General features: G+C 37.8%; 2 protein-coding genes across 2 annotated transcripts in view; both read left to right on the top strand.

Moving 5' to 3' along the window:
- Positions 1 to 24,615, top strand: part of LOC140231437 (uncharacterized) — a 140,881-nt gene that overhangs the window by 16,773 nt on the left and 99,493 nt on the right. The gene's annotated exons all lie outside the window — the stretch shown is intronic.
- Positions 1,653 to 23,367, top strand: LOC140231677 (uncharacterized). Its single transcript, XM_072311831.1, has 6 exons — positions 1,653 to 2,309; positions 12,971 to 13,103; positions 13,522 to 13,800; positions 16,469 to 20,050; positions 20,508 to 20,657; positions 21,338 to 23,367. Exons 1-6 carry the CDS (start codon positions 1,653 to 1,655, stop codon positions 21,592 to 21,594), a joined length of 5,058 nt encoding a protein of 1,685 aa, XP_072167932.1. The 3' UTR covers positions 21,595 to 23,367.

Genomic DNA, 24,615 nt, shown 5'->3' with positions numbered 1-24,615 from the left:
CAAATTTTGTACCCATGGCAGTACCCTGAGTTTGTTTAGAGTTTCTTTCGAGAGGAATTTTTCCTCTTATATATATATATATATACATGTATATATATATATATATATATATATATATATATATATATATATATATAAGAGTTTGTTCGCAAAAACCGATAAGTCCATTTTTGAAGATTTTGAAGTACGGTCGCTGTTATAAAGTACAAAATGATACCTTTTGAATGATATTGGGCACTACATATTATAAAGGTAAATTTTTGAAGTAATGGACAAAAGAAGCACAAATTGTCTTGTTATTCTCTTTATTTTTGTTCGCAAAAACCGATAAGTCCATTTTTGAAGATTTTGAAGTACGGTCGCTGTTATAAAGTACAAAATGATACCTTTTGAATGATATTGGGCACTACATATTATAAAGGTAAATTTTTGAAGTAATGGACAAAAGAAGCACAAATTGTCTTGTTATTCTCTTTATTTTTCTTGACCTTTAATCGTAAATATCTCCATTTAGCAAATATGGACATCGGTTTTGCGAACAAACTCTTTATATATATATATATATATACATATATGATAAACTCTCTAAAAAAAGAAGAGTGAAAAATTTTCACTCTTGAAGGAGTGAATAACACTAAAGAGTGAATTTTGAGTAAAATGAACATTTTCACTCAAAATTCACTCCAATTTCACTTGAAACTCACTCTTTGCTGTTTTTTTCTTGTTATAGAGAGTATTATATAATTGTATACATACATATATATATATATATATATATATATCATAATATATATATATTAAACATGTATATATTTCATGAATGACATTGCACATATAAGTTTACAAATAGGTAATGATAATAGACTACTGGAAAACATGACGAGTTGCATATTTAACATGGGATTATTATGACATAACGTATACTCCATGTAAGCTAGTGTGAGTCACAAAAAGGGGGGGGGGGCGGGGTGTCAAAGCGTGAGCTGGAAGTACTTATTGTCTTGCGATTTTGAAAAATGCGATACGCCACTGACGCAACCTCTGAACTTCAATTCACTATTGAAAAGATAAAACACGATCTAAGAGTTTTTAAAATAGCCTCTATTTTGTTAGCATTATACATGTACATAGCATAGATTATTAGATGATTTTTTTAAAGCGTATCATTATCAGCTTCTTTTACGTACCTGACTAATTTTTGACATAATCACACTGCGATTAAACAATAATTGATCTATCTAGTATACTACTTTTCATTCCGTTCATACCATTTTAAGGCGTGAGATGGCAGCATCTGTTTGGGGATTTGTTTCTGTTATCCCCCGCTTTTTATTCTCTCAAAGCATTGATCGGGATGCAGTACTGCTCTGCGCAATACTCTTATTCAATGGAGAAGCGGCACTATCATACACACTCGCTCCATGAGGATGGTGGTACGAGCAGTTGGTATACGGCACTGGGCTCGATGCTCGATACACACGTTAATACACACACTCGCATCGCAACGCATTATGAGTAATACATAGCTGGCGCCTGTGTGTATGTGTGCATGAAGTATGAACGATCATCTACCGCCTCCCTACATTTTGCGCGTTCCCTCGGCATCGTCGTCGTCGGGGTAAGATAGCAGGTGCATACCAAACACCATCAAGATGGCGCCCAGACGTGAATGCGACATTCTCGCCAAGTTTATGCACGCATTCGTCAACCTCTCATTGCTGATTTGCGTTCTCCTGTTTATCATTTCGTTCTCTTGTGCTCTAAAAGACGGTGATGTGGTCGGCTACAACCCTTCTGAACCGGACGAGCTTCAATTCTGTACATTTTTCAATAATCGTGCGCCCGAGGTACAGCCTGATTTGGAAAACTGCACATGGTACCGGGACAATAGCTGTTGTCGGCAAATAGAGATTGAGGTTACGTTCCGCAAGATGAAAGCTCTGCCCGGGGCTTCCAAGCAATGTCAACGGTACATCAACTATCTAATGTGTTACATCTGCTCGCCCTACCAACATCGCTTTTACATTCAGCAGACCCTGACCGTGTGCGTGGAGTTCTGCGACGCCATACTAAAACACTGCAGTTCCGCCATGATGAAAGGAAGGAAGATAGGCGAGCTCTTCGGAAAGAACGGCAAGGCGTTTTGCAGGAGCAGACGACTCAACGTTGGGGACCTTAATTCCGGGCGGTGTTTCTACTTCAACGAAAGTATGGACACCACGCTAACGAGCAGCGCCACGGGTAGTGGGCAAATGACATCGCAATGGCTCCTGAGATTGACGATTCTATCAATGCTCTACTTAGCGGTCGTAAGGAGATGATGACCATCGGACCACGGGATAGACCACTCTTGGAATTTGAATTGAACCAGTACCAAAGCAATACTGTACTATGAAGGAAAGACAGTAGCATCGTTATAGACTATGTGCGGCAGTTTCAAGAGCATTCATATAAGTATTTAACGTACTGAAAGAAAAGTAAACCTTGTGCATGTAGGATTAGAGAATACTTCTAAACATACCTAATCTAAACACGCCTAATACTACCTACTGAGAATTATTGTGTATTAAAGTTTTCTGTCTGGACTATTAGATCGTTAAACAGTTTGGACGATGCAGTGTTGCGAACATTGGCTGTACAAGACATGTTGGATTTTACAATGAAGAACTTCTGCACCTATGTTCAAAGCCAACTAAATAATATAGGGCCTAACGGTCTCTATAAAAATGAATTTGATGTCAGCTTCAGTGTGATAATCATGATACAAAAGTTTATCCAAATTGCATAATTCATTCTATCATCGTATATTCCTCGCAAACAGGCCTAGCCCATGAAGACTACTATCACTAAATGCAATGTGTACATAATTAGCTGTATATATCTTTAATGTGTGATATTGCAGCATTTAGCTTTTATATGGGTGTTTGTTAATGTAGTTTATTCAGTGGGATCATTTTATAGTGAATATCTTTCTGATATTTTGCTTTCAACAGACATACTGACAAAACTAGTATATAATATAGCACAGGCGAGACAGCCGTTTTAGATATTGTTGTGCCATCATGTTGAAAAGATACGGACTGTTTAATAACGATTTATAATGTTGCATTTATTGACATTTATATATATACGGTCAAAACAGATCAAATATGAGTGCATGGTGCGGGGACAACCCTATTTGAGAGTCTTACAACTACATGGCTGTTACACAGTTTCATCTCCGGGCTGAATACTTTGTACTCGTTGTGTTTGTTTGTTTGCTTGTTCGAGAATGAGAGAATACCTTTGTATAAGGAAAGGGCAATTGCATCAGACACAATCAGCCATGATGAGAATGAATTTGTTCTTGACGAACTATAGAAAACACAAAACCATGCAGCGGTGGCCTGCATGGATGAAGAACAGTCTGACTGGCCACGTAAAGTATACTTTGGATTTGCTATACACGACTAAGATGGATTTTAGTCGGTCAGTCGTCTTCATTGGTCTCATTCAAATCTTCTTTAAAGACTTATTTATTTGTGAATTGATTGTATGTGTGTATTGAAAGTAAATTGTTAATTACAGTATGTTTTGTGATGAGATTGTAAAGCGCATAGGGAACATTATGCGCTGTAAAAATTTCATCTTATTATCATTATTGTTATTACATTACAAACCAAACCATAAATGACATTTAGTGAATATTGTTGCCTTTCAACTGTAGCTTCACTTTAACTGGTCGTATACATTCATTGTTAGAAAAAAAATGTTCATTTACCCACTGAAGTTGTGCAACATTACTTAATTAATTTTGTCACCTGTATTCGGCTAGGATCTACAACCTTTGGTTTCATTATATTCATCTTATCATAACTCAAGAAGTAATGCAGGGTCAGTTAATAGACGATACCTTATGGGAAATACACAGGTAGGCCTATGTGGGTATGTTTTATGCAAGAGACATAATCCCATGTTTTATTTGAGCTACTTGAAGTACTAAACCATGTGAAAACAGGCGCCACAGTTCGAAGAAAATTAGATAATTAGATCCTTATCATTTTGGCATTTGCTCCGACGAAGTGACTTCCCTGACGAGCACTGGTATGTAAAGCCACATCAAGTACCATTAGCATCTCTCCTGCATTGCCCCTGTTACTAAACTGTGTTAACATAAACAAAATATTGTTGATTACTAAAGAATGACTGATAATTAATTAAATGAATGAAATATATTGTATAAAAAATAGTGACATCAGCTATACAGAAAATTAACAAAAACATTGGGCTCAGAGTTCTAACTTAATGTGATGTGATGTACAGCAATGCTTACATTCAGGGAAGATATTGCTTGAAGAGTGTTGGAGCTTTAGCTGTATTTGACCACTGTGGCATTTTTATATGAAATATTAACACATTATTTGTTATTTTAGTTAATTTCATATATTGACTGATGTAATGTATTTTCATGAAATTAACAAGACGGTAAATGGGAAGAGTTTGATCGAAAAAAAGTGTTAACTCTAATCTTATGGAATTTGATGTAGTATAATATACTTGCGATTAAACTGCTAAAAAACTAAGCAAATAATAAGAAATAATAAGAAAAATATTCCCTTTTATGTAACAAGTGAAGTAGCACTGCAACGATTTTGTTTTATCTGATGACGGAATCACTTTGAAAATACTTTATAAGGACGCATCCGCAGCTGTTCCATAATACAGCCATCCTCGTGACAGCATAAGTGGAAATCAAAGGTCCTTCGACTTTTATTTTAATGCGTGAATTTCTTAGAAAGGACACATTATGTATCCATTGGTTTAAATACTTTTTCTTCGACCTAGCCAATTTGATGCTACATAGCGTCATGTGTATTATGTACCATATAATACAGTGTATTGCAAAGATTCACCATCCTTTATTGTTCCTATATTCTTTTATCTTTAATGTGTAATTAAAATTGACAATTTTCCAGATGCCCTGACAAATAGCAAAAAGGGTATGATAAATTGTAGACCTCTTTCAGTTCTTCCAGGCAAATATTGCGAAAGTCTTTGAGAAAGTAGTAAATGGGTGTGCAACTGACCTTCTAGAATCCAATGATGTTTTGTATTTAGGCATAAGGTTGCTTTCGTAAGAGATACAGTCCAAAATAAACTAGAACTATCACTGAAGGTGATGAATACCCCCGCTCCAGCAGCTCAGACTCCTTTACGATTATGAAAAAAAAAAAAATGAACCAGGGTTTTATAAAAGGCTGTGTACCTGTGTGTGTGTGTGTGTGTGTGTGTAGTACCTTGTGAGTACTTTGTGAGTTTGATCAGGTCTGCCGTTTTTTTTCCTGTACACCCAAATTGTGGAAGCATTTTGCTCTTTTTAAAGATTTTTCCAAATATATGTGGTTACCATGGCAACGCAAGCACAAAAGACATTTCGCGCAAAAAAAAAAAATATATATATATATACACCTATAGATCTTCACACACGTCAAATTTGACATTTCTAATTACTTCAGTTTGATACAAAAATGTGTGGTTACCATGGCAATGCCTTTTTCTCATGCTAACACAATGGTGTCTACACCTAGGGATCATACATACTAAATTTGACCCTCATTGCTTGAATTCTATGAAAATAATACAAATGTACGATTCACAAGGTTTTGGGCAAATTGTGGTTACCATGGAAAAGCTTTATCTGGCAAACACAAATATCAGGTCTACACATCTATACCTCAATGCCATGAGGTCCACCAAATTTGATTTCAATTGCCTCAAGATTGTCGAAGCACTTCACTCCAGAAGATTTTCAAGAAAATAATGCAGTTGTTATGGCAACGCCTTGTCGAGTACAACCACAAATGGTGTCTTGTATGCACCTTTAGATCATTAATACATACCAAATTTGAAATAAAATGCTTAAATACTGGTGGAAGCTGTTCGCTCCTCAGGGTTTTGGGTAAATTGTGGTTACCATGGCAACGCTTTCTCCGGCAAACACAAAAACGTGCCTTGCACATATACACTTCAATGTCATTATGTATATCCTAAGTTTCATATAAATTGCTTAAAAATTCTAGGAGTTCGCGACGCAACATGCCCGACCGATCACACGCTGATTCCTATCATACCCCCTTATACACTTCGTGTATGCGGGGGTATGAACATTTTCATTGTAACATATTTCACTGACCTTTGAAACCATGGCTATAATATTTCCCTAGAAAATCATTGTGCAGTAATGCATATTCTAATACATAGTTAAAATTTAGGCATTGAGTAATTTCCAAGGTATAGGGAAAAAGTGACATTTCAATATCAAATATACACGTAGTAGAATTTTTGAATTATAGCCTTACCTTTGACTTACTAGTATGACCCAAGATTCACAAGAGGATTGTTATCAAACAGTACACGAATATGTACTATTGAGTTTCATTAAGATACCTTGAGCTATTTAGGAAATAAAGAGAAAAAAATGTGAAGTTTATCATTTTTATTTCACCTTTGATCCCATCGTCCAAACTTTCTCGAGATACTTTTTTTCTGGTATAATGCACGTGTACACTAAGTTTCAAGAAAATACCTTCAGATAACTACATAAATATGGAGGAAATAGTGAAATTTAAAGAATTTGACCTTGTGAGCATTTTCACCCAATGACATTTATTTATGCCAGGTTTCATTAGGATGCCTTAAACAGTTTTTAAGTTACACACTGTCCACAAAATTGATTACGGACGGACGGACGGACAACTCAAAAAACATAATGCCTCTGGCAACATTTCGTGGTAGAATCATTAAAAAGAAGAAACAAAAATAGTAATGGTACTTGAATGAAAGATATAAGTTTGAATACTGAACACTTTTAAGTGTCTGTACTAAAGTATACTTGCAGAGCCATTTTTTGTTTTGTTTTGTGTTGTTTTTGTTTTCTCATGATGCACAGCAAAGAGCCATTATAGGGAATTCCTCATCGTCCGAAAAGGAATTGGACTCCACCTAAACAAAAGCTACAGGTTTTTGACAATGATCTCGCTATCGGGGTCATTCCCGGAAATTGAAATATCAAGAGAGCTAGCATATAAATACGGAGAACGTACTCAAAGATAGAACGTGGAAAAGCATCAAAGACATTGTTGAAAAGTTTCCCTTTCCCTCGTATAGCATCTTATTTCTTTCTTACTTATTTTTTGTTAATCTATACTGGTTCATCAGGCTACAAGTTACTACTGTATTCCATTCAACACTTAAGTAAAGATCAGTCTCTACATGCATTTTGAAGTACATGTATATAAAACGACAAACCGGTGAATAGCCACCTGGAAAGTGTAAATGTGTTGTTAGTATTGTTTGTTTGTTTGTTTGTTTGTTTATTTGCGAAAAGAAAAATCATAAAGACTTTGTATTTATATCAAAGAAGGTCTTTCTAAAGTAAAGATCAGTCTCTTAAAATGCATCTTGAAGTACATGTATGATATAAAACGACAAACCGGTAAATAGCCACCTGTAGATGGTGTAAATGTGTTGTTTATCTATTATGATTATTGATTGTTTGGGTTTTTTGGGGGTGTACTTGATGATGTAGTTATTTTCGAAAAAAAAATCAAAAGGACTTTGTATTTATATCAAAAAGATTGTTTGAATTAGGGACAAAACATTTTTGTGCAAGAGTTTGCACAAAAATGTAAGATTTTAACCCAAGTACATGCATGAGCATTTGCTAGGATTTACAGCTTTTCCATTTTATCAACCTAATATCTTCAGATGTCAATAAAGTCATCGGATGAAAGAATAACCTTCCTTCATGCTTTGTGTCAAGATCGTTGAACACGGTTACAGAATGTTCATACAGCATGTAAGTCAACATGGTGCATTTACTAGGACCCACTACCTTAGTTGCATTACTTCGCACCAGGATGGTGAAAATAATGAAAGAATTAGGTCCAAACAAGAATGTTTCCTACATTTTTAAAGTGAGAACGTCAGTTACATGTATTAAAACTGACCCCAATTATCGCAAACAATTCAATTTCGGTAGTGTTAGTATCAATGTTAATGTTAGTGTTATGGAACAAAAACAACATTTCTGGATAGGTATGTAACGTGGAATCTTGTCTTAACTGATGTCTTGTACAACTTATCGTACTTTCCAGGAGTCGCGAAACTTTTTTTTTTTTTTGGGGGGGGGGGGGAGTGGTAGGGGTCAAGGTCAATGATGCTCCCCAGGGAGAATCTAAGGCCAAAACCTCTCCAAATTCATGGGTTGTGAATGCCCCCCCCCTCCCCCCCCCCCCCCCCTCCCCCGTTTCGCGGCCCCTGTTTTCAGCTTCGGTTCATACACCGTGTTTCAATTTTGGTTGGGGTCAAGATGGCCAGGGGTTGACTGCTTGTTGTATTTGTGGGATATAACGTACACATAGTTTTCCATTTTTGTTTGCTAGGAGGTTAAAGTGGTTCGATTGAAAGTTTACCTGTTCATTTTAATTTCATCCCCCACATAATTCTGTATACATAATTATAGTGTGATTAATAGACCTATAAGATAATAGTATTCTACTCGTCCAGACGTAGCTTCTGCTTTCTCTTTCCTTTCAAGTTCTCAAGGTTTTGGCCAAATAGGCCTTCATCAGGACCTAAACAAAGGTAGAGATAACCTGACTTAACTTTAGTGTGTCAGTGCCAGCAATATTGAAAGTAATAACATGACTTACAGTGCTTTAAGGCGCTGTATCCATGGTGTATGCATATACAGTATGTATACTGTACATGTGCACTGCAGCGGTGAACTTGGTTGCCTAATCTCAATTTATGCCCGTTTATGTGCAGTAGGATTTATTATGTCCGCATACCAGTCACAAAGGCACCTACTCATTTTTCAATACACTCAAACCTGTCCATAGCGGCCACCCAGGGGAGACGAAAAGAGTGGACATTATAGACGGGAGGCCGCTATAGACAGCTTATCCAACTTGTGTGTGCATTGCCTACATGAATAGGGGCGGATCCAGGAATTCTGTAAAGGGGAGTTACCTTTGCAAAATTAAATCGGGGCGCACGCACCTCCCCCCCCCCCCCATTTTTTCTCTTTATTTATTTTGTTTTAACCAAAAATAAAGAGGGGGCCCATTCCCGGTACGCCCCCCTTTGCATCCGCCATTGATGAACGTGTATCATCGTTGTATATACATCAATTTGTACTTACACGTACATGTACCGGTATAGTGCTGCATGGTGCATCACACGTATAGTGTATATTCAGCACTTGGTTGCCTTACGAGGCATACCCTGGTATGGTACTGGATTGTCGTGATTGGGAGGATATATATGGATTAGCATTGGAAAAGACAGCGTCACAAAGTACATGTACTAGGTGTTACAAAAAAACATTTCCCACTTTTGATCCTTATAAATGAGCAATAGCTGAATAGTGTACAGTTTTGTTCGAGGTAATTTGAAAATGAAAGCTTAAATCAATTTCATGAAAATAAACATTTATTTTTAAGTTAGGTTTCAGATTTTGCTCTATTTTTAAACCCTCTGTACAAAAGTTTAATTTTGCACAGGGGTCAATTGGTGTGTATGGGAGTGTGTGGTTAATACCTACACAATGGTCCTGAACAGTGGACAGGGTTTGACTGTTCTACTACATATTCATGAGAAATTCCAGTATCACAGCTAGTCTTTATTCATCCTGAAATGTAGTGTATGCTATACATGCTAGTACACAAAAACATGTGCTTACTTTTTTCATGTGCATGTATTTTACCCTTTACCATGAATTCAGACTAGCAGTGCCCAGGGCAATCCGTCATGATTAATAAAGCATTAATGTGCCTTGGAGCAGGAGACCAGAAGCTTAGTCAGTAGAGCTCTGAAAGGTGCATGGTATTCGTAGTATTCATGTCTATTGTTCTGGGTCATTGTAAGCATACTGTCATGTACACACAAGTAGTTATGTACATGTATCAAGGCTGTATGCATGGTTGTTTTAATGTGTATGTACACAGGTGGACCAGATTAATGGAGAATATTTTATATGATATAGATATAGTACATACAGGCTGACCAGATCAGTGGAGAATTTTCTACGTGGTATACAATGTAGCTACAGTACATGTATGCATGTGACAGGAAATGCATAACTCACTCAATTTAGAATGAGTTAACCCATTCCAGAATATTCTGGGAAGTGCTTACATATTTGGATGAGTGAGGCACTGTCCCTGTAGCCCAATGTGATTGGTAGTTAATTTTGGCAATGATGTTATGCACATAGTTAGGCAGTGAGTCATCCAGGATTCCTGGAACTTGGACTTGCTAGTATGTTCAGGTATGTGGCCCCAGGTTGGAGAAAATTACAGAATGTACTAGAAAGGGGTGAATGGATAGTATATAAGCTGGAGAAATTCTGCAGTAGGCAGAGTACCCAACACCTCTGCTCTGAGAGTTACGTCACTTCTGGCTCTGAAGCGACTTGTTATAGTCAGTCCTGTGTTACCTGCTGACCTGCTATACAAACTGCGTTTGTGGAGATAAGGCCTGGGAGACATTTTGCCTGCAGAGAATTAATTTGCCTACGTTGGAGATAGACTCCATATTTTAGTGTCAACGGACATTGTTACGGCAAAGCTGTGACGGGCTGGATTCCTTGCTGGACATTATAAAGTGAATCATCATTCAACGCATCAACTGGACGTGGTCGTCATAACATTTGGATTCTGCCCGTTTCCTGTGGATTCTGCACGTTTCGCTGTGGACGTATATCCTGGATTTTTACCCCGGATTAATACCGAGGATTATCACAACCTGCGCCTCTGGATTTACGTCTGAGGTATCATTCATCGGTGCATCGCGGATCATTCATCTGTGCATCGAACATCGTATCTGGACACTGTAAAAGGATTACTTGCTTTCAAATTTGACTGTACTACGTGTAAGTAATTCCACTACCGATTTATAATTGTTTCTATTGATCATTATTGTACTGATGTGAGAACTGATTACGAGTCTGTACCCACAATATCACTATTAATAAACCGCCTGAACATTAGTTGATTGTTTCTTTTGTGCGATCATTCTCAGAGTGATTTTGGTCGTAACAATACATTCACATAGGCCTACACTTCATTGGTTCCTGTGTAAAGTTCAATTTTTGTACAGAGGGTTCAAATTTGACCCAAATCTTGAACTTAACTTTGAAATTAATTATGGATTTTCAATGAAACTGATTCATGCTCTCATATTCAAATCACGTACCTTCAACTAAATTGCACACTATTCAGCTATGGATTACTCATATCAATGACAGTGTTATCTGATGTAAAGTTTCAAACTACAGTAAAGATCAAAAATGGGAAATGTTTTTTTGCAACACCTAGTATTTCCGTTTGCATGGATGGGAAGTACTGTGCATTTAGAGTTTACTTCCGCGTACGTCATTACCGTACTGCCTGTATACGTACAGATACTCTTCAGTGTACACTAGCAGACGACGCTACAAAGGCGCTGATTTGGCTAGTTTTCGCATTCCATACTTTGTTTACGTATCTATTCAGCATGCACAACACAAATCTTCCGCGAAAGAGGTGTGGAATCTAATGTTGCTCAAACTTTGATGGGGATCCAGCGTCATTTTAGGCTGCCTACATACCATGGCATATTCAGGTCAGTAGTTTACCTGGTAGTTTGTAGCAAATTGCATAGTTTCATTTTGTATAAGAATTTGTAACTTAAATAGGTCCTAACTCTAATTCTAACGCCATGCCAGTGCAGTGGTTAAACACAGTCCCACGCGTACAACTGCAAGTAAGTGTTGTTGAACAAACTACATAGGTAGGCCTAACTCTGCATAAATTTACTGTTACTGTACTAGATTAAATTACCATATTAAATACTGGATGATTGTATCAACTCACAGCAAATTTACCCGGTATTCAGCCCTGCTCACATCACACCACACACCTCCAGTCCAAACAACAGCAACAACAATTGCCATAAACTTCAGTTTGCCCCTGTTTTTAGCATGGTCCCAAATAGAGCTGTAGGTGTGTAGGCCTAAAGTTAGTAGATCTAAGTGTAATTTAGTAATATAAATGCCCGATTGAAAAGGAGTAGACAGAAGCCCTTCTCATTTCAGCCCAGACCGGCAGGTACACCTTTGTAGGCCTATAAAAGATTTAGGTAGCATTTTACCAGTTTACTGTCCTGGTTATCCTGTGTCATTCTTATGACATGTGCAATATGTCTTTGTAAAATTTTGTATCATGGTTGTAAACTTTACTGCATTGTCTTGGTCAAATAGATAAATGATGATTTCCCCTGTTGTGTTCGGTAAAGTATGTACAAAAATGGATTCCTTGGTTGTGTAGATAGTATGATACCCTTGTGTAATCACTGGTAATTATTGTACTATTTGTTGTACTGCATATAGTTAATCTTTGCTTTCCGTCTTATCTGTTCTCAGGAATATTAGGCCCCTAATCGTCCAACCAAACTGTAGACAATGGACATAGACTGCCCTCGAGCAATGAGGAAAAGAACACACAAAAGTGAAGATGAGGCAAGTATTGTGCTCAAGGGTGTTTTTTTTTTTTTTTTTAATGAAATTTCATCCCTGTTCATTAATATGCAATGAAATAATAAGTAGTTTACATTTGTACTAGGTGTAACATAGACAAACACATGTACAATAATAATCTTTGGCCTACTGCAATAGGCCATATACTGTACATATTTGTTACGTATATTTATATTACACACACACACCCATATCTATATAATTTCTTTTTGGAATGTGGAATACTCTGTCATGGTTAGGTGATCCAGGTTAGAGTTGTATAATTCCCACAAAAAAAAAAACCACTAAAAAAGAAAATGTCATATAAAATTGCACATGTAAAGCTGAATCAGTTGAAGTTGTACAGGTTTTTACAATAAAAAATAAAGATTACAAAAAACTCAGATTTTGGATTTTTTTTTTCCTTTCTAGGAGTTGAACTTCTCAGCAAAGTGGAAAGAGCGCAAAACTTACCGAGGAGCAGGAGACGAGAATGAGGCTGGAGACCCGGAGGAGTTTCAAGTTCTATTTGGAGATAGTGATTTCTATCTTCTGAAATCACTGAGTGAGTGCTTGTGTTTAGTGTATTATCATAATCACAGTATTCACAAAGAAGGAGTCCCATCCATATCTTGTGAAGTATGTGTATAGTTGAATGTATCTCCCAACAGCATCTAAATTGTAGGCCTCCAAACAGTCCTATGATATTTCCACCAAAAAAAAAAAAAAAAAATTGTGTTGCAAAAGAATAAAAGCCAGATTTATAACAAGAGGTCCACTCTGTCTTGTATTGGTGTACAACCTGGTGTACTCACAAGGATGGCGTGCAGTAAATCTCAATTCACAAGTAGCAAAGCAGGGTCTTCAGCTACTGAAATTGCATGGATGCGTATGAAGAATTGATCTCCCCTTTATGTTTATTTGTTTGTGTGTTTGTTTTTAAATCAAACTACATGTAATTTATCAAATTTGTCGTATTGCAGATGCTGATGTGATGTCAGAGCGCTTGACAGAGGTTAATGAACCTAACAATACAAGTGATGCAGAAGTCACTGGAGACATGGAAGTTGGTGAAGCAGAGGTAGTTGAGAGTGCTGTGGGAAACGCAGCAATGGAGAAAGACACTCCTGCCGTGGGAGAAATGGGTGCCAGTCCAGAGGTGGAAGTCAGAGGGACAAAGACGGCAAACAAAGCTGAAGAAACCAGTACAGCAGAGGAGACTAACAACGATGAACTTGACATACGTGGTGCTAGCAGTGATAGTGAGTGATTGATTGTGAATACAAAATGTTTTTTTAATATTAGAGAACTAAAATTATATTCAAAGGACAATCATCTCAGAGTGTAAGGACCTAGAGGGAGATAGGGAAGGAAACAGTAATTGTGTGGAGAATAATTATTTACAGTGTACTTGCAGAAAAAACAACAAGAACATATCTTCCCCAAAAGAATTTGTAGGTCTTTTACTTGGTGGCCTGCAATGTATTTGGGGGAATATGGGCAAAAGAGAGATGGGGGGGGGGGGGGGGTGAGGAATCCCTTCAATCGTTAGCGACTGTTTGAAAATGTGTCTAGCAAATTTTTCTGAGCGAGGTTAAAACTTACGGTAGAATTTAGCAGAATTATTAAGCATTATAGTCAGGATTTTAGGGCATTTGTGGGATATTAAAGCGATTAAGCAAAGCAACCAAGCTGGGAATGTTCCTAAGCATGCTGAATATGTGTTCTTAAAGCAGAATTTCGTGAAATCATTTCACATTTCAGCAAGGATTTCATGCATGGTATGGAGGATGTGTGCAAGGGGGGTATAATCCCACTCTCACCAAATAAGGAACTTTTTTTTTTTCAAAATATGCACAGTGAAATGTGTTTTTTCTTCATCCTGACTAGATGTTTTAAAGGTAAATTCTGCTGTCATTAGGAACTATATTCAGAATTTCAAAAGGGCTTCAATAGACTGAGCTGAGAAAAGGAAAGAGAGAAGCGGGGGGGGGGGTGTTGAGAATTAAATATTAAGGAAACACACGCATAGCATTGGATGTACTTTCCACAAGCTGCAATGATTTCGTCATCCTGTACACAATCATTTTTTTTGTCCCCTCCGAACGAGTTCGAGCAGGGGACTATGAAACGGGCTCCGTACGTGTGTGTGTCAGTGTGTCCGTCCGTCCGTCCGTCTGTGCGTCGATGTGTGATCAAAATGTTCAATTTGCTACTTCTCTGTCATTTATTAGCCAATTTTGATTCTGTTTGCTTTATATGATAGCACTACATGGGAGCTTTGAAACTTCTACACAGAATTTCAGTTGTGACCTTTGACCTTGACCTTTGATCTATATTGTACATTTTGCTTCAAAATGCTACTCCTTCGCCATTTCTAACCCGATTTCGATTCCGTTTGCTTTATGTGATGGCACTAGGTGAGGGCTTCAAAACTTCCACACAGAATTTTGACCTTTGACTTCTTTGACCTTTGACCTTGATTTTTGACCTATATTGTACATTGGCTACAAAATGCTACTCCTTCGCCATTTCTAACCCGATTTCGATTCCGTTTGCTTTATGTGATGGCACTAGGTGAGGGCTTCAAGACTTCCACACAGAATTTTGACCTTTGACTTCTTTGACCTTTGACCTTGATTTTTGACCTATATTGTACATTGGCTACAAAATGCTACTCCTTCGCCATTTCTAACCCGATTTCGATTCCGTTTGCTTTATGTGATGGCACTTGGTGAGGGCTTCAAAACTTCTACACAGAATTTTGACCTTTGACCTTTGACCTTGATTTTGACCTGTATTGTACATTTTGCTACAAAATGCTACTCCTTCGCCATTTCTAACCCAATTTCGATTCCGTTTGCTTTAAGTGATGGCACTAGGTGAGGGCTTCAAAACTTCTACACAGAATTTTGACCTTTGACTTCTTTGACCGTTGACCTTGATTTTTGACCTATATTGTACATTGGCTACAAAATGCTACTTCCGGCGGTGACATATATTATGCACCGCGTAATTTCTACTTTTCCTTTTTTTTTTTTTTCAAACGTCAACTTGGTCCAGGTCTCAGAAGGGCAGTGCTACGTGCCTATCTCATGTCTAGTGTTTGAAAGATATGTGCCCAAATACCCTCCCCCTCCCCACGTATAATCGCACCTGTCTTACACCGTTTTGTAATTATGCTTCTGTAGCAATATCAATGACTTTACATGGATTCTTAGGTCTTAAGTTATCGTAACAAAACTGCAATATTGTTGAAATTTTCAAGATAGGAGTCCAATCTGCCATCTCACCAATCACCAATCTCCATCAAAACATCATACCAACCAAAAACATTAAGAATTTGTTGTTTTTTGAGATATTGGGAAGTCACCTGGCTTGTAGAATAAGAATGAATTTCAAAAATATCAATAAAAACAGTCTACAGGCTTGGTTAGTCATAAAGTGTAATGCTGTCCCTCAGCCCTTGGTTATTTGTTCCCTGCAGTGTCAACATTAAACATAGCCATGAAGACCCTTGATTACATGTACTATCCCAGCCAAGGCATATAGTGTTTTGATGTGTCCTGCTGCAGTAAAGCATTGCCAGCACTAATGTACATGAAATAAAGATACGTTGAATGTGTGTAACAAGCCTTCCTTCAGGACATGCGTACTTTCATCAAATGACCAATTGCCAAATTATCACTATGATATAGTAAATTAATTTGAAACTCAATGGTCATAAACTCTGCAGTCCAAGCTTTCTATTTCTGGAGTTGTTTATTTTCTGATCTCGCATTAGCATCTAAATGCTACTATTTGGACCTTTTGCATTACGTATATGCTTTCAATATGGACCCACCATCTTGATCGAATGGTGGTCACAAAAATATCCCAATATGTCAGCTCATACATCATACGCAAGACATCCTTTCATTTCTCTTACAGTGTTACCACCCATCGCTGATAGAAGTTCCTACAGTGAAGAGTCCGATGAAGATGAACCCGACGACAGTGAAAATACTTCAGATTACTCTTGGTTGGCTGATAGAAGTTCCTACAGTGACGAGTCTGGTGAAGATAAACCCGACGCCAGCGAAGATACTTCAGATTACTCTTGGTATGAATCTGATCATAAACTTGTTGCAGTTCCAATTGCTATAGATGGTCGAAATGTAGGGATCAAGACACGTGCTGGAGGCACAACTGTTACTCAAATGAATGCCAAAGACATAGATGAAAATAATGGACCAAGTGAAGTAAACAATCGGCAAAAGAAAGGAAATAATCCTATAGATGCAAAACAGGAAAGAAGCATGCAAAACGATGATACCCAAGGAAAGGACATGTACCTGAGCAGAGAAAACAAGTCGTCACATTTTTCCAGAAATACAGCTAAGGAAACAGAAAAACAAGTGAGAAAAAAGAAAACGACCGAAGAGAAACCACAGGAAAGTGGAAGAAATGTTCATGTCCAGGTATCATGGGACAAAAGCACTGACGACGGAACATCACAAGAAGCACGAGGAAATCACAGGAAAATAACAGTCATGAGAACTGACAATAAAGGTGGAAGAAAGTATGACAAGGTAGCGTATTGTATGGTTTGCAGTGAAGCAAAGAAAGATCTCAGAATCCATCTGCTGCAACATAAAGATGAACCACTGATTGCAAAATACTTAGCTACAACAGATCAGAGTGAAAGACTACAGCTGCTTAGCCAGATTAGAAACACTGGGAACCACCAACATAATTGCAGGGTGCTTAAGGAAGGCGAAGGTGTGATTGTCCCCGTTTATCGCCCGGATCATGATGCCGATCACGAATTGTTCCAGCCATGCAACTCTTGCCTGGGTTGGTATGCTAAATCAGATTTGTGGAAACATGCGTGTAAAATAGGAGAAAGGAGCGCCGAAGGAGCGGACGGTCGAATGCGGAATCCAATGCCATGTGAAGAGAAAACCTATAACGAGGTGATAGAAGGCAAAGAGAAAGATATGTACCTGAAGAGAGTAAGCAAGTCCTCGGATGTTTTCCACAGTTCAGCAAAGAAACGAAGAAAAAGATTGAAAAAGAACAAAACTACAGGAGAGAAAACACAAGAATGTGGAAGAAACGTTCATGTTCAGGCATCATGCAACAAAAGCACAAATGACGGAACATCACAAAAAGAACGAGAAAATCACGGGAAAATAACAGTCATGAGAACTAACAATAAAGGAGGAAGAAAGTTTGACAAGGTAGCGTATTGTATGGTTTGCAATGAAGCAAAGAAAAATCTCAGAATCCATCTGCTGCAGCATAAGGATGAACCACTGATTGCAAAATACTTAGCTACAACAGATCAGAGTGAACGACTACAGCTGCTTAGCCAGATTAGAAACACTGGGAACCACCTACATAATTGCAGGGTGCTTAAGGAAGGCAAATGTGTGATTGTCCCTGTTTATCGCCCGGATCATGATGCCGATCACAAATTGTTCCAGCCGTGCAGTTCTTGCCTGGGTTGGTATGCTAAATCAGATTTGTGGAAACATACCTGTAAAATAGGAGAAAGGAACGCCAAAGGAGTGGACGGCGGAAGGCTGAAACCAACGACGTATGAAGAGAGAACGTATGACGAGGTGGTAAAAGGCAAAGAGAAACAAAATTCCGCAAACAGTGTAAGCGAGTCATCCCCTGTTTCTCAAAATGCAGCTGAGAAAAAGGATGAAGGGTTGAGAAAACAGAAAACGACTGAAGAGCAAACACTGGAAAGTGTAATTAATGCTGATGTCCAAGCATCATGCGACAAAAGCACAGACGAAGAGATGTCGCAAGCAGAACGAGGAAATCACGGGAAAATAACAGTCATGAAAACTGATAATAAAGGAGCAAGAAAGTTTGACAAGGTAGCGTATTGTATGGTTTGCAATGAAGCAAAGAAAGATCTCAGAACCCATCTGCTGCAACATAAAGATGAACCACTGATTGCAAAATACTTAGCTACAACAGATCAGAGTGAAAGACTACAGCTGCTTAGCCAGATTAGAAACACTGGGAACCACCTACATAATTGCAGGGTGCTTAAGGAAGGCAAAGGTGTGATTGTCCCTGTTTATCGCCCGAATCGTGATGTCGATCACGAATTGTTCCAGCCATGCATCTCTTGCCTTGGTTGGTATTCTAAGTCAGAAATGTGGAAACATGCCTGTAAAATGGGGAAAAGCAACTCAACAGTAGCGGACGGCCGAATGCTGAAACCAACGCCGCATATAGAGAGAACGTATGACGAGGTGGTACATGGTCTACAGTGTGATGGGATCTCATTGTGTGTCAGAAATGATAACCTGCTGAATGAACTTGGCAAGGTAAGGACCTTGAAACTTGGGCATAATAAAGAAAACCACTACCAAATTAGAAATGAACTGAGATTGATGGCTAGACTGCTTCTAACATATCGGGAGACAACTGGTGAACACTCTGCAACGCTGTCTTCGATGATAGACCCTGTGGAGTTCACGAGCGTTGTTAGAGCAGTCCAACGTCTTTCTGGATTTCATCCTGACAGGAACTCGTACGACAAGCCAAGTATAGCATTGAAGCTCGGTCACTCGCTGAAGAATGTGGCATTGCTGACTGTCAACTCTGGTCTCATGGAGGGTGACAAGCAGATGGAAGAAAGAGCAAGATCGTTCGTTACTCTGTACAAAAACAAATGGCCAGAAATTTCCTCGCAAGCCCTACGATCCTTCAACAATTCAGAAAGGTGCAAGCCAAAACTGATTCCTCTCACTAGCGACGTTATCGAGATGGCCAGATACGTGAATTGCAGGAGTGATGAACTGAGAGCTCAACTCGATTCATGCAATGGATCAGAACGAGTGGAAGTTTGGAAAGAACTAGGTAAAGTCAGCCTAACCCTCTTGATTCTTTTCAACCGGCGCAGACGAGGGGAAGTTGCGAAAATCAAATTGCAGGATTATGCCAGGGCGGAAAAAGGGTCGCCACTCGTATTCGAAGACTTGCTGTCTCTTCGGTCCTGGGAACAAAACTTAATGAGAAGTGTGTGGCGAGTTGATGTAACTGGCACGAGGGGAGCAAGGTCTATACCTTTCATGATGACTGACAAAATGAAGTTGTCAATTGATGCTCTGGTGAAGTGCCGAGAAGTGATGGATTGCACAGGAAATCCGTACGTATTTGCCTTACCTGGTTGCAGGTCACACATCAGCGGCCGCGATGCACTGCGGGAACTGTCAGAGCAAGGCGGAGCTGAGCAACCGCGCCAACTGCGGTCAAGAAGACTCAGAAAGCACGTAGCAACAATGTCGCAGATAATGAGCTTAAGTGGCGATGAACTAGACATTTTAGCAAAGTACCTCGGCCACGATGTTCACGTTCTCAGGGAGTCTTGTCGGCTGCCAGACCCAACTATCGAAGTTGCTAAACTGTCTAAGCTACTCTTGGAAATGGATGGAAGCTTAGGGAAGCCACCAGATGCGATTCGTGGAAAGTCATTAGAAGAAATAGAGCTACAGGATGATGAAGGTTTGTGAAATATCAGGAATATTATATCTTTCTAAAGGAAGTCATTTAGATTTATTACTTCTTCAGATTTTTTTTTTTTTTTGCACCTGAAAGTGAATTACAGTACTTCATTAAGTCGTTCTGTTTATAGATCATATTAGCAGCTGAATTCTTCATTATTGTTTTTGTTTTTTTTTTTGCAAAAAAAAAATGAGGAACTAGACTTTTAAACTAAAGACATTAACTAAGTTCCATGATCCAGTCATAATCTTTCCAGACAACCATGGATAATCTGTTTAAATTGAATCTTTAAGCATTTTTGTTTGTGAAAAACTTCAAAATTAATTTGCTATTTCGCTTGTCGGGACTCACTGTAGCATATCCCATTGTGTTCGATGATACTTCACGTAATGGCTTTGTGTCAAATCAGTTGATAATATTCAAAGCATTAATGGTTTTGTTCCACCATTTTTGACAGAGTGCTCTGTAGAAATCGATGACCAAGTATCGGAGCCAGACGACACCACTGAACTGTGTCTATGGGTTGAAAAGGTGAATGATGAACCCGGTGACTCACATGCAGAACATGTTGGCATAGAAGCCAGTGATGGAGAGCCTCAAGTACAAGGTACATTGTGTATTATTATACAGATATTGACTGGTACGGAATGGAATGTAACATTCTTCGGTCCGCCAGGGAGTTATGTTTTGATTAGTAAAATATGATTAGTACATGTATGCACAACTATACTATATTCGAATCTATATGCCTACTTTACTCTAAAAAATGATGCTCATTCTAATAACAACCTATAATTACATTACAATTAATACATTATTACCTCATTCGTTTGCAAAGATATACAGTATCAACTGTTCGAGAACCAATGGCAAAACTTTGGCGAAACTTAATAATTTTATAACTTGCCTCTTGTCCTTATCGAGTTTTGACCAAATTTTCACTGTTGCGCTCAAAAATTGTACCAGTTCTTTTCAGATTAATTAGAAGCTGATCCAGAAGTGCCTTTTTGTAAGGTGTAAGCAAAACTCACAATGTATCGCTTGAACAGCCATGGAGAGTTTTGGTGTTCGATGTCTTTAGTTGTTTGAAGTTACCCTGCCCTACTTACAAATAAAGATGATATTTGAGATATTTAATGGAACTATTTGAGGTACCTACTACATCTGTTAGGACTTGTTTACATGCATTTGTTACAAGTAAATTAACATAACGGGAAAATGACAAATGGGAATACAAGATGATATACTAAAAAGAACCTTTTGGTTTATTTTTTTTATGATGCACAGCGAAGAGTCGTAAAAGGAGAATCCCTCGTCAGAAAAGGAAGTGGACTCCAGCCGAACGAGCGGCAGTAGCTAGGCATCTTTCAGTAAATCTCGCTGTTGGGGTCATTCCCGGAAAACGGGAATGTCAGGATTGCATAAACAAGGAGGAGGTACTAAAACATAGAACATGGACAAACATCAAAGACTTCGTCAGAAATAGTGTCATTGGAAGAGCCCGGAAGACAATGACCATTGGAGACGTCTTGTCTTACAGTTGATTAATGAACAAATAAAATGCAACGTAAAGGTGGTATGTACATGTTGTGTAATCTCGTGCTAAGTTTGGAATGACCACTCAGAACCACGAGGAAACAGTTCCAAAGACATGTAATATTTGCAATAAAGGATGTACTTTTGAAATTTGGCCTTGATCTCTGAAATCCCGAAAAAGAGTGTATCATTAGTATTAAATCCAAGCTCAATCGTCTAGTTTTGAATTAGATAAACTCACACCTGCAGATGAATGCTCGAGTGTAGTAATAAGACCAGTGATTTCTTTGGGTTTCAAATATGCATAAAGATGCATGGACATGTTGTTTCACACAGAGCTGTAATATACAGTGTATAATTTCCATCAACCACTGAATACGTTTATTTCCAATATAAAACTGTATTGTAATTTTTGCCGGATGATACAGAAGTGCATGTGATGCATATACACTGTAATAATATACATTTTCTAAGAATGAGAAGTAAAAGTAATGTTTATCATGTGAGTCTGAATTACATGGGTGAAACTTCAAACCATGCTTTTTTCGTTTCGTGAGTCATACTGGTATCAGAATGTTAGAAATTTCATATCATTCTCAAATTATTTCTTTCTTGACTGATACCATTAGATATTTTATGATTTTCATATGGGAAAATCAACGAATGACATGAATCATCTTGCTGTCTATTTGACTAGCAAGAAATTAGTTAAATTCTCCTTCTCTTTTGTTTTGTAGAAACTTATTTCTTCCATTCTCATTTGCTGTTAATGCATACTGGTTCATCAGGTTTCTTGAAATTACTGCACGTATTTTGTTACACACTTTCTGAAATAGCGTTCAGTCTACATGCATTTTGAAGTACAGTTTGTTTGTAAAATGACGAACTACAGATCAACTACATGTATCTCGAGAGTTGAAAGGTGGGTAGACCATGAGGCATGCTACCTTCGAACTCCTTACAAAATATTTTTAAAAAGATGTCTTATCTCTTACATGTACATTGTATGTCAAAAGTAGCTATTCAAGTGAATAGTGGACAAAACGAAGCATAATTCTGTAAAAGTGTTCATGTCACGTAAGCTTTGCTCTTTTGACCAAAGTTAAACGCAACTTTACTACGATTTAAGCACAAGTACATGTATGAGAATCTACTCAAATTACCTACACCTACCAGCCTCCGCATGTTGTCAGCATTTATATCTTGAGATACGTTGTAATGGCAGTAAAGTGTTCATGTGAAAGCGTAACATATCCTCATAATTCTGTGTCAAGGTAATTGGATACGTTACGGTTACGGATTACTACACAATGTTTGAAAAAACAAGTCGACATGGTACGTGTACGTTAATTCATTTTACTGAATGTCACTCCAGGATGGTCAAAATGAGGGGGTTTTAGATCTAAGCAAGGTCGTTTTTCTACATTTTTGAAGTGATCCCTTCAGTTAAAGACACTATCCATAACTATCGTAAATAATGTATCTTGAAATTTTGGTGATATAGTGTTGATGTTACTGCATGTGTTATGGAACAATAACAAATTTTGGTTACTTGTGTACCGGTAACATGAAATCTTTTCTTAATGCCATCAAGTTTGATTACAGTACTTGTACTGTCAGTTTCGGTTCACCCCCTCAATCCTGTGTGGTGCATGAGCTGATCTGCTCTGTATTATATTATGTTGTTGAAATTCATCGAGTGATAAGTTCTCTGTTGGAAAGCAGGGCATTGTAACGAAACAGAACTATGCAAATGGTAAATAAATCCTAACAGAAGAGTAGATGCAGTCGTTTGTTGTGTCATATATTTCTAATGCACATAAAGGAAGATATTTGGCGAGGAAATGAATACATGTACATGTATAAGTGTAGGGAAGAGTTCAGTTGTGGTATGCTTGCAAATATATGTATATATATATATATATATCTTAACGTTAAGGCGTTCCATGCCAAAGACCCGGGTTCGATTCCCGGTGGAGACCAATTTTTCAACTCTTGCGCTTTTCCATAAAGGAGGAACAGTAAGAGGAATAATGATGTCAAAGCTACGCACCGATTTCTCCTTCCTTTCTCATATGTTACATATATATATATATATATATATATATATATATATATAATGTGTGTGTGTGTGTAATATGTGAGTGTATATATCATATTAATTTATTCATGATACAACTGTTGAATGGCTCCATGTGGTGGGTGAATATGTAAGTGTAAGGTTCAAGAGGCTGGGTAGACAGGCACATCTTCACACCATGAATGCTTGATACAGACTGCCCCTGGGTTTCTACCTAAAACTTAGTTTGGTGGGGTTTTTCTTATTCAAATACAGACATTAAACTCGAGAAAGGGTTCTGGGTCCATATGACCATACAGTCCCTCTGGACATGAATGGACGACTACCAATGAGTGTACATAAATATGCATGAGTGTATGTGTGTGTGTGTGTGTGTGTGTGTGTGTGGCCATCATTCTTTACATTTGAATAAATTACATCTCTACACAACTTTTAAACAGTAATCGATTTTTAAGTCAACATTTTATTCTGCGAAGCAACGACAATGGCATTGTATGTATGCATGTATATATATATACATGACAGTGGCATTGTATGTATGCATGTAAATATATACATGTACATATACAGCACATATTTAGTGTCTCACTATAATGTAAAGAGATATGAACATGCATGTTCAAATCTCTTTAGATTACAGTGAGACACTGAATTTTGATTTTTGTATATTGATGATTTCATATGTTTCTTAACAGGAATTCATATACCGACCTTATCCTATTAATGAAGTTATATATCTATATATATATATATATATATATATATATATATATATATATATATATAATATTTAGATATATTCCCAAAGGCTCAGGCTCACTTTTGGATGGATGAAAGGAATCTTTATCTATCGGGGAAACCCAAATGCGTAGATGTTCATCTGATGACAGCTGAAGAGAATACAGTATAGAGAATGTCATGCATTTACACCTGTATAACAAAAGATCTG

The sequence above is a fragment of the Diadema setosum genome, chromosome 8 (genome assembly GCF_964275005.1).
Source record: "Diadema setosum chromosome 8, eeDiaSeto1, whole genome shotgun sequence".
NCBI lineage: Eukaryota > Metazoa > Echinodermata > Echinoidea > Diadematoida > Diadematidae > Diadema > Diadema setosum.
Note: the sequence above shows the minus strand (reverse complement) of the source record. Positions and strands in the feature narration are given on the sequence as shown.

Coding starts and splice junctions, on each gene's coding strand:
- LOC140231677 (XM_072311831.1), top strand. CDS start 1,653: ATGGCGCCCAGACGTGAATGCGACATTCTCGCCAAGTTTATGCACGCA. Junction 2,310..12,970: donor CAATGCTCTACTTAGCGGTC/GTAAGGAGATGA, acceptor TTTCCTTTCTAG/GAGTTGAACTTCTCAGCAAA. Junction 13,104..13,521: donor CTATCTTCTGAAATCACTGA/GTGAGTGCTTGT, acceptor GTCGTATTGCAG/ATGCTGATGTGATGTCAGAG.